The sequence below is a fragment of the Melozone crissalis genome, unplaced genomic scaffold (genome assembly GCF_028551555.1).
Source record: "Melozone crissalis strain CALT ecotype California unplaced genomic scaffold, PUWL_Pcris_2 ptg000012l_1, whole genome shotgun sequence".
NCBI classification, from domain to species: Eukaryota; Metazoa; Chordata; class Aves; order Passeriformes; family Passerellidae; genus Melozone; species Melozone crissalis.
In genome coordinates this window covers 13,264,679-13,275,212 of record NW_026535790.1, presented here as the reverse complement: position 1 = coordinate 13,275,212, position 10,534 = coordinate 13,264,679, and the positions used below count along the sequence as shown (strand labels likewise).

Below are 10,534 nucleotides of genomic sequence, written 5' to 3'. Positions count from 1 at the left end.
CTTCTCTCAGGGGGCTGCATCCGCCCGGCTCCCACAGACACGGGGGGCGAAAGGGCCGGAACCCCCACCCGCGGGGCTTTGTGTGAGGACGGGCGTGGGGGGGCTGCAAGGGGGCAGCGCAGAGCGCGGCGGGCACAGGCAGGGCCCGGTCCCCGGAGCAGCGCAGGGACCCGGGGGCCGCGCCCCCGCCTCAGCCCCGCTCGCTTCCCCCCCACCCCAATATTTTCCCCCCTGTCGGGGCGGCAGGGCGGGGCGAGGCCTGGGGGGCGTGGTCAGGCGTGGCCAATCGGAGCGGCGCACTCCGAAAGTTTCCTTTTATGGCGAGGCGGCGGCGGCGGCGGCCCGATATAAAGCGCGCGCGGGCGGCGGGCGGGAGCCGCCGCGAGCTCTGCCTGCCCTCACCGCGCGCGCGCCCCGCTCCCGCCGCCGCCTCGCGCCCGCCCCGGCTCCGACCGCGCCAACTCCCCAAAGGTGAGAGCGGCACCGCGACAACGGGCGATAGGACAGTAATAGTATTAACGAGAACAATAACGAGCCGGTGTTGTTATGGATCTCGCTGTGATCGGGATTGTTGGGACACGGCGCGCCCTTTGTGCGCTGGCGGGGTGGCGGCCCCGTGGCGCGCTGCCGCGTTTTAAGGGATAGAGACGCAGCTCGCGGTTTAAGGCCGGTTTCGGGGGTGATGCTTGTGGACGGGGGGTCGCGCCCCTGCCACCCGTGGGGTAATTCCCCCCGTAAGAGGATTGCTGGTGCGGACGGGGGGAGCGGCGGCGCGGACGGGGGGCGCGGGGCTTTGTCTGTTCCGCGGAGCCGCTCGTGCCGGGGTCGAGGCCCGGGGGCGTTGTCCCCCGTGAGGAGGGGCGCGGCGCCCCCGCCTCGCACATAGGAATAATCGTGGTGGCTGTTGCTTGAGGGGAGGGGGTGGCGCCCCTACACGGGGCGAGGCTTTGGATGGGAACAATGCGGGGTTGGGGGGCGTAGGGGGGACCCCCCGTGTGCCCGGATCGCAGGTGCAGGCGCGCTGCCCGCTCCGGCTCCGACTACACTTCCCAGGCTGCCCGTGCGGGGCGGCACATGTGCGGCAGCTGCTGCCGGCCCCCGCCACCGGTTTACACCGGAGCCGCCGGCGCTGAGCCTGGGCGGGCGGCAGTTGCATAAGACGCTGGCTGTGATCCTGCCGGTGGTGCCGCCGGTCGATGGGGCAGAGCCCCGGTCACGCTTGGCTGGTGAACTGGGCGTGGTGGCCCGCGCTTGTCGTTGTAGAGGCTGGCTGAGGCTGTGGGGGCTGTGCAGAGGGGGCGAATTCCGCTGGCTGTGCCTGGCACACGGCGGGCACCGGGCGTTACCCCCTAGGCTGGGTGGATGCGCCAAGCCGCGCTGACCGGCACATGGCGGGGCTCTGAGGAGAGCACCGGGCGTGCCCGGCGGGGCCGTGCCGGAGGTGTTGAGCCCCGGCGGCCGGCTCAAGGTGGGGCACCGGGCGTGACCGGCGGGGCTATGCGGAGGCATCGAGCCCCGCTGGGCGGGACGCGGCGGGGCGCTGGGGTGTGGCGGCCACGCCCGCCCGCTCCGGGGAGTGGCCGCCGCCGCCGTCCCCCCGACAGCCGGTGGCGGGCGAGGCGCGCTCCATCCATTGCCTTTTATGGTAATAATGCGAGAGGGCGCAGGGACTTCCTTTGTCCCAAATCCGCGCAGTGCCGAAATCTGGGAGGCGTCGCCCCCTCTAGCGGGCGCCGGGCGAAGCGGAGCGGCGCCGGCAGGAAGGAAATGGGTGGGGAAGGCCTTGGCGGCATTGCCTGCGCTTCCCGCCATCGCCTCCCCTGCCCGCCTGCCGCCGCGGGACGGGGCTCGCCGTGTCAGCGGGGATGCTCATGTCCCCTTCTCTCCTCTCCTCCCGTAGCCAGCCATGGATGACGATATTGCCGCGCTCGTTGTTGACAATGGTTCCGGTATGTGCAAGGCTGGTTTCGCCGGGGACGATGCCCCCCGTGCTGTCTTCCCATCCATCGTGGGTCGCCCCAGACATCAGGTACGTGGCTGGTTGTGGTTATTGTCTAACAAAAGAAAGGAGTTTAGGTGGCAAGAAGCCCTTTTATTTGGCTTTGTACCTCGAGAGGCCTGTGTGCTGCAGCACAGCTGGTGGGGAGTCCAGCCTCCTGCAGAGCCTTTGTGCAGTGTGTGTCTGAGCAGCTGACTGCATGCCTTTCCTGATATGTGACAGCAGAGGGACAGTAATTGGAGACTTAGCTTTGAATGAAGGGAGTTATCCACTCTTCAGCTGTACTTACCACATGGTCTTTGTTCTGCAGGGTGTGATGGTTGGTATGGGTCAGAAAGACAGCTACGTTGGTGATGAAGCCCAGAGCAAAAGAGGTATCCTGACCCTGAAGTACCCCATTGAACACGGTATTGTCACCAACTGGGATGACATGGAGAAGATCTGGCATCACACTTTCTACAACGAGCTGAGAGTAGCCCCTGAGGAGCACCCTGTGCTGCTCACAGAGGCTCCCCTGAACCCCAAAGCCAACAGAGAGAAGATGACACAGGTGTGTAGAACTCTGCAGCTTGGAGCTACAGCAGATAATTACTGCAGGCCAGCTCTCCTCTTCCGTGTTGTCCTCTCTCCTTCTTCACCACTATTCTCCCTTTTTGCAATCTTTACAGGGTTTTCCTTTCCTGACCTGAGTCTCCTCTTTGCTGGACCTTGACAGGTTTTGTTTGCTCTTCTAAGCTGGCTTTTTCTGAGACTGAACTAGCAACTTGTCTAACTGCTGTTTCTGACTAGGCACACTAATCCATTTACAGCTCCTGAGTGACTGTACTGTAGATTACTTGGCATTTGTTTGTTTCTTGCTGTGATATGTGGATGGGTCTGTAGCAGTGGTGTCCCTGCCCAGGCTCTGACCTGGCAGGTGTAAGGTGGAGACCAGGTGAGATAAGCATGGACTTTGAGGGGAAGTGTAGAGATGCCTCTTACCTAGGGGCAAAAGTGAAGACCATTTGCATGGACTTGGTGTGGGTGTGTAGGAAGAACCCTGTGTTTTGCTGTTGACTCAACCCTTCCTTTTCTCTCTCTAGATCATGTTTGAGACCTTCAACACCCCAGCCATGTATGTAGCCATCCAGGCTGTGCTGTCCCTGTATGCCTCTGGTCGCACCACTGGTATCGTGATGGACTCTGGTGATGGTGTTACCCACACTGTGCCCATCTACGAAGGCTATGCCCTCCCCCATGCCATCCTCCGTCTGGATCTGGCTGGCCGTGACCTGACGGACTACCTCATGAAGATCCTGACAGAGAGAGGCTACAGCTTCACCACCACGGCTGAGAGGGAAATCGTGCGTGACATCAAGGAGAAGCTGTGCTATGTCGCCCTGGATTTCGAGCAGGAGATGGCCACAGCTGCCTCTAGCTCTTCTCTGGAGAAGAGCTATGAACTCCCTGATGGCCAGGTCATCACCATTGGCAATGAGAGGTTCAGGTGCCCTGAGGCCCTGTTCCAGCCATCTTTCCTGGGTAAGTCAAGCTTTTCTAGGACACTCAGTTGCCCCTTAATGTTCTTTCTGTGAAGGGTGACCTGGAGGCCATGACAGTGATGTACCATGTTTTACTGCTGGTCTGTAGCAAGGCTTGTGCTGCCCACCAGTCAGTCTCACTTCTTACACAGCTTAAAGCTGTTTGAAGGACTTGGGTCAGTAGAGCCAGAGGTTGAGTCTGTCCCAGCCATGGCTTTGTAGTTCCTTCCTGCTGGTCTCTTGGTTGCCTGTAGTATCCTCTTAAGCTTCCTTGACTTTGTCTGAGCCCTTGTTGACTTGCAACTTCTGTTTCCTCACAGGTATGGAGTCATGTGGTATCCATGAAACTACCTTCAACTCCATCATGAAGTGTGATGTGGATATCCGTAAGGACCTGTATGCCAACACAGTGCTGTCTGGTGGTACCACAATGTATCCTGGCATTGCTGACAGGATGCAGAAGGAGATCACAGCCCTGGCACCCAGCACAATGAAAATCAAGGTAGGGCGGAGTTGGGGGAACGTCTCACCACCACTGTTGGGCTGAAATATGCAACATCAGTGGAGGGTGGAATGCTGGAGTTGTGCTCCAAAAGATACAAACCATGTCTGTCTGGTACAGCCTTAATGGCCTTGGGCTGGACAGGGTGGCACCCACCCAACTGCGTGAATAATGGGATTAGAGTAAAGACTGACTGCAGAGGAGGGAGGTGGGTGTGTGAGAGGTTGTGTCTTGATCCTGTTTGGACTCCATGGTATCTTGGCCAAGGTTAGATAAGGGAATTAGGCAGCCCTATCTTGCAGGGCTGTGCGTGGGCTGTGAGCGTAGCGTGATGCTGTGTCTGACTGGTTCCTCCTCTTCCCTGCAGATCATTGCCCCACCTGAGCGCAAATACTCTGTCTGGATCGGGGGCTCCATCCTGGCCTCCCTGTCCACCTTCCAGCAGATGTGGATCAGCAAGCAGGAGTACGATGAATCCGGACCCTCCATTGTCCACCGCAAATGCTTCTAAACCGGACTGTTTCCAAACCCACACCCTTGTGATGAAACGAAACCCATAAATGCGCATAAAACAAGACGAGATTGGCATGGCTTTATTTGTTTTTTTTTTGGCGCTTGACTCAGGATTAAAAAACTGGAACGGTGAAGGTGTCAGCAGCAGTCTTAAAATGAAACATGTCGGAGCGAACGCCCCCAAAGTTCTACAATGCATCTGAGGACTTTGATTGTACATTTTTTTTTTGGTTTTTTTAATAGTCATTCCAAATATTATAATGCATTGTTACAGGAAGTTACTCGCCTCTGTGAAGGCAAAGCCCAGCTCGGAGGGAGTCCACCAGTTACAGCTGGTGTTAGGTTATAATTGCTTGTCTGTAAATTATGTAACCCGACAAGTGTCTTTTTGTATCTTTCCGCCTTAAACACAAAATACACTTGATCCTTTTTCTCTTCGATTTGTCAAGCAAGCAGCCTGTGTTCCCCAGTGATAGATGTGAATGAAGGCTTTACAGTCCCCCCACAGGGTCTAGAAGTGGTGCCAGTATGTGGGGGAGGGAGGGGCTACCTGTACACTGACTTAAGACCAGTTGAAATAAAAGTGCACACCATAGAGGCTTGACTGGTGTTGGTTGTTCATTTTCTTTCTTCTCGTGCCATTTTTTGGCAGTTGCTCCGTGCTGGGATCTCGCCCTGCCAGGCTGCACAGCTCTGCTATCGGGCTGGGGGGGGTGCTGGTGCCTTGGGGCACAAGGCAGATGGCTCTGGGTGATATGGGAGGGGTAGAACTGAGCCTGCCAAACCTGTGGGTCCCCAGGGCTGCTGTGAGCTGGAGTTCCCCAGATACTGCCCGTGTGTGCAACAGCTGCTGGAGGTGCTGGGCTTAATGGGGAATTCACCTACGCCTTCCCAAATGTTGCTCTGTGTGTCTCCCTCCTCAGTGTTTTAGGGTTCATGCTGCACTGATGGAAGCAAGTGGGGTGTGCTAATCCCATAACAAAGCCAAAGCAGCTGCTTTGTCCCTCCACCAAGGCTCCTTTGACTGGTCTCAGCTCTACATGGGGCAGTCTCCCTGCTTCTCCCTGCTCCAGGTATCAGAGTTTGCCTGTCCTGCTCCCAGTTTGCCCTGGGAGGGAGGCCTGGGTTCAGGTAGGGAGACTCATACCCTGGCAGTGTGCTGGCTGGGTGTGGAGCAGCTTCCAGGTGAAAGCAAGGGAAAGTCCTGTGAAGTGCAAAAAATTGACTTCAGAGAGCAGGGCTCTGGAGTGTTACATGGATGGGGCTGGGAAAAGGTGCAGGAGGAAGGAGGAAGCTTTTGGCAGGGTGAGTGACACAGCTGCAGTGCTGGTACCTGCCTCCAGCCCAGCCTTTGCCAGGAAGGTTTTGGCCTTACTGACACTCTACCCATCCTTTGAGCTTCCAAACCCTCTGTGAAGCTTCAGCCTTGTTTAATCAACTTTGCTGGTTTTGTGGGAAAGAGAGGGGTGACCCTCACAAAGCTGGGACCCTGTTGGGTACAGCGATGTCCCCGAGTCCCCAGAGCTGGAGTCACATCTGTGGAAAGGAAACAAGATTGAGGCTACTGGGTCAGGAACAGGAAAAGCTGAGCCAGGTAACTCTGTTGCCAGCTCCAGGAGACCAGACCTGGGAGCGTATTCGGGAGTGAAGCTTCCCAAGGCTCTGCCACCCTCGCCTGCCTTTGAAGAGCTAATGTCTGTGATTGTGTCATGCTCAAAGCAGATGAAAGGCAGGGAACAGGCTCTAGTTCCTCTTTAATCCTCTGCCTGGCTGCTGCTGCTCTGGCATCGTACCCTGCTCAGGGTGGACCTGCCGGTTTCTGCCCTTCATCTCCCCAGGCTCCCTCCTGGGTGCAGTGGGAGCCTGGCAGGGCTGGAGGAGCAGACACTGGGCTGAGCTGGTGAGTACTGGAAGCACCAGTTTGCAAGAGAGGAGGTGAAACTGGTTGGAGTAAAGCCCAAACTGGGTTTATAACCTGGGGAAATGGGGTGAGGAAGAAGCAGTGGCAGCTCCTGGGGAGGGAGTTGGTGGGAGTGGGGTAGGAAAAAGGCCAGCAGCCAAGAAGAGATGACAGCAATAGGGAAATGGGGTGTCTTTCTTCAGCCTCTTCTGAAATGGTCACTGATGGCTGTGGGAAAATGTACTGAGACACAAAGAATAGAAGAAACTGGAGGTGGTGAGAAACCAGTGAGCAGCAAAATGCTTGGGGCTGAGGGCAGCTCAGGTGAGCAGAGGTGTGGGCACAGGGAGACTGGTGCAGAGCTGCTGGACACAGGACAATCAGGATGATTTTCATATTCCACAGCCAATGGAGGTGTGCTGTTAATTAACACTTGACAGGGCTTTTTCTCCTTTCTTCCCATTTCACCTGCTGTTTGGGGTAACCAGCCCCTCAGTAAAATGAGGCTGAGCCTTCCACAGCCCTTCCCAACGCCTGTCCAGCATGAGGCCATGGTGTGCACAGCCACACTGCAGGCTGCTCCAGCAATCTCCATTTATCCCTCCTCTGGGCCATTACATGCTGGAGAAAAGAATGTGGTGCCGGGCAGGGACAACTGCAAGCATTACTCACTGCTCCCAACTCCAGCGAGCACGGGGGAGCCCAGAGTGGCTTCCTCTCAAGAATGTGGAGTGCTGAAAGAGAGGGGATTTTTTAAGCACAGTTTTTCTGCCACGGAGTTTCAGAGGGCTCTATTCACTCCTCACTGTTTCACAGAGGTGGGGAAATGCCGAGAGGCCTGTCAGGGGGGGCAGTAGATGAGCCATGTCCTGGCTTTGTTAGACTCAAAGGAGAAGCTATGTAGGGAATAATCAGTGATCTATCACACAAATAGCCAGGGGTCGTGGGGAGACCAGAAGCCTTAATAAGTCCACCCACGGTCCAGGCTGAGTGTGTCCCCCTGTCTGGCTCAGCCATGGTGATGTTCCAGGATTCCTCAGGCTGCAGAGGAACTTGGCTCTAGATCTCTTCCAAGGCACCCAGCCCTTTCCTACCTCCCTGTAGCTGCCCCAGGAGAGATGGCTCAGCTCAAGAGAGCTGAGCAAACATGTTTTACACCCTTTCTTCCCTCAGAGTTCCCAACTTTCTCTCCTGCTGGAGACAGTCTCTGGCACTTCACCTGCAATTAGCTGATGACCTGGAAAGTCACCTCACTGAACTGCTTATGGAATCAAGCCACCGCCGGGAATTAGTGATGTCCTTGGCAAAGGAGATGGTGGCCTGAAGGGCCTCATTGTCTCTCAGCTGTGTCGGGGACAGTTGACCAGAAACGGTCCCTGGCTGGGGAGGGTCCTGTTCTTGTTAGTGAGCATGTGCTTCTCCAGGAGAGGTGCCAGCTGGCCGTGTGGAAAAATCCCAGGGAATCTCAGAGCATTCAAACTAAACTGGCCTCTTTGCAGAAGTCCCCTTGGAGAATGCAAAGCCCCAGCTTTGGAAAATGGCCATTCCAAGGTACCCATTCAGGGATGGGTCTGTGGTGTTGGCTGTGCTCAGAGGAGGAGCAGCCTTGGTCCCTGAAGTCGTTCTTTGCAGGACTGCTGACCTGGAGCCTGCCCTGACTTGCATTATACACATCTGTAATCCACTTTAGCAGGCCTTACAGTATTAAACCATATCAGGGATTGAGAATCACTTCCAGCAGTGGAACAAGCAATCCACCCAAGCATACCAAGTGCTGTGGCTGCTACAGCCCAGCTGGGCTTTAGTCAAGCTGACAAAAGGATGTTCAGGCTGTTTCAATCTTAAGAAGAATCAGAGCAGAGAACTGAGACAAGACTTTCCAGAGAAAAAAAACATAAAATCCCCAGGACAGACTGGCCTTGAACGTTAAGATATTTTATTTTAAAATACCTTGATAGTGGTAATAATTTGTTTGCCCTTCTGGACTGGGACAGCATGATATGTGCCTTGCCTTGTTTGGGCTAGGAAAATGTGTGTTGGTTGTAAGACGACCAAAAGTCTACCCACATGAAGAGCATTCCTGAAGTGAGGCACAGCAAGGAGTGTTTCCTCTATCACTGTCTGACCACCTCTCAGGGCCATGAAGAGAAATGCCAGAATTCAGTGTAGATGTTCAACTCCTTCCTCCTTTACTGCCCACTTCTGCCTCATGTTCAACCTCTGTGTCTGATCTGCACCGACACACTGCTCATTTATTCGGTGGATCACAAGTCCAAATGCAGCTCCTCTTACAAAGCTTTGCTTCTCCTCAGTTCCACCCTCTGTTCCCAGTCCTTATTTAGGGCTGTCAGCTGCTCTGTGGTCGCTGTACACCCCAGGGCTGGAGGGAACCCATGGCCACTCTAAACTCCAGCTGCTCCAGCCACCCTGGCTCTCTGGGCAGGGCCTTCCCTCTGCCTGTGGGACTCACTGATGGTTTTATTTATCATTTGCATTGGAAATGCAGGTCTCCTCCACCCTGGTCTCTGCTTTCCTGGTGACTGCAAATATGGTAGGTTGGTGTTTTTCCCAGATGTCAAACAAGTCGGTCTTGACTGAAAGGCCTCCGGATTTAATTTGTGATTACCTTTTATTTAAGTGAAACACATGACAAACAAAGCAGGTACAGATCCTCTGCAGAGGCTCTCTCTCATCTAAGAGCTAAAAATGGTTTTCCTCTTTGACTCCAGCCTAGAAGCAAAATACATAATCAAGACTTGAGGCACTTGCTATTTCTAAGTGAAACCCCCAATTTACCCTTAATGTAATTCACAGCCTTAAATGGCAACAATCAAGCAGGAAGAAAATAGCAACTTATTCATCTTCCTTTATGGGTCATCTTTAAAACACATTTTCTATGAACAAAATTCCTGAAGCATACACGTAACTGGAAATTCCAGCGCTCTGGTCCTGTCTGTACTTGAGGTTTGGGGTAGGAACTGTGTGGAGCTACACTGCTGGAGCCAGCTGCTCCCCTTGGACATGGCTGCGTGCGATGACTGTGGTCACAGCAGCAGGCACAGCAGCCCTGGTTGATTCTGCATGGCCGTCTGCATATCAGTGAAAGGAAAGATCGTGATGTTGGGAAGAAATTCTTCCCTGTGAGGGTGGTGAGGCCCTGGCACAGGGTGCCCAGAGAAGCTGTGGTTGCCCCATCCCTGGAAATGTCCAAGGCCAGGTTGGACGGGGCTTGGAGCAAGCTGGGATAGTGGAAGGTGCTCCTGTCCATGGCAGGGGGTGGAACAAGATGATCTTTTAAGTTCCAATCCAAACCATTCTAGTATCCTACAGTGTGTCCCATAGCAGTGATTCTGCCCCTGTACTCACAAGTGGAGAGGTCACACCTCGAGTGCTCTGTCCAGTTCCAGGTGCCTCAATCCCAGAAGGCCATTGAGGCGCTGAACCGTGTCCAGAGAAGGGAGTGGGGCTGAGGAAGGGTCTGGAGCACCAGGGGCAGCTGAGGAAGCTGGAAGGGGCTCAGCCTGGAGGACAGGAGGAGCAGTGGGGACGTTCTGGCTCTGCACAACTCCTGACAGGAGCGAGACGGGGGTCGGGCTCTGCTTCCAGGGAGCAATGGGCAGGATGAGAGGAAATGGTGTTAAATTGTACCAGAGGAGGGTCAGGTTGGACATCTGGAAGCATTTATTCACAGAAAGGGCTGTCACATACTGCAGGGGGGTGCCCGGGTGGGTGGTGGAGTCACCATCCCTGGACGTGCTTAAGGAAACCCTGGACATGGCACTCAGTGCTCTGCTCTAGTTAACACGGTGGTGTTCGGTGACAGATTAGACTCGATGAGCTCGGAGCCGTTTCCAGCGTGAACGATCCCGGTGCTCTCGGACTCCACGGCCCCGCCACTCCCACCATGGCGGCGGCGCCGCCCTCAAGATGGCGCCGGGCTGCGGCCGCGCCGCGCTCAAGATGGCGGCGCGGGGCGGGCGCTGCCGCGGAACCGGGTCATGGCCGCGCCGGAAGCGCCGTGAGGCGGCCGGGCCGGCGGGAGCGAGCCCGGGACACGGCCGCTGCGAGCGGGGCCCGGCCAGGCGGCGGCGGCGGCGGCA

General features: G+C 55.9%; 1 protein-coding gene across 1 annotated transcript; it reads left to right on the top strand.

Moving 5' to 3' along the window:
* The first annotated feature begins 386 nt into the window (after positions 1–386).
* Positions 387–5,138, top strand: ACTB (actin beta). Its single transcript, XM_054271148.1, has 6 exons — positions 387–471; positions 1,901–2,029; positions 2,310–2,549; positions 3,082–3,520; positions 3,840–4,021; positions 4,389–5,138. Exons 2-6 carry the CDS (start codon positions 1,907–1,909, stop codon positions 4,530–4,532), a joined length of 1,128 nt encoding a protein of 375 aa, XP_054127123.1. The 5' UTR covers positions 387–471; positions 1,901–1,906; the 3' UTR covers positions 4,533–5,138.
* Positions 5,139–10,534: the final 5,396 nt, after the last annotated feature.

What these genes read in the sequence shown, in the direction of transcription:
- ACTB (XM_054271148.1), top strand. Translation starts at nt 1,907, where the DNA reads ATGGATGACGATATTGCCGCGCTCGTTGTTGACAATGGTTCCGGTATG. An exon ending in ACAGAGAGAAGATGACACAG is followed by an intron (nt 2,550 to 3,081) that starts GTGTGTAGAACT and finishes TTCTCTCTCTAG; the next exon opens with ATCATGTTTGAGACCTTCAA. An exon ending in GTTCCAGCCATCTTTCCTGG is followed by an intron (nt 3,521 to 3,839) that starts GTAAGTCAAGCT and finishes GTTTCCTCACAG; the next exon opens with GTATGGAGTCATGTGGTATC.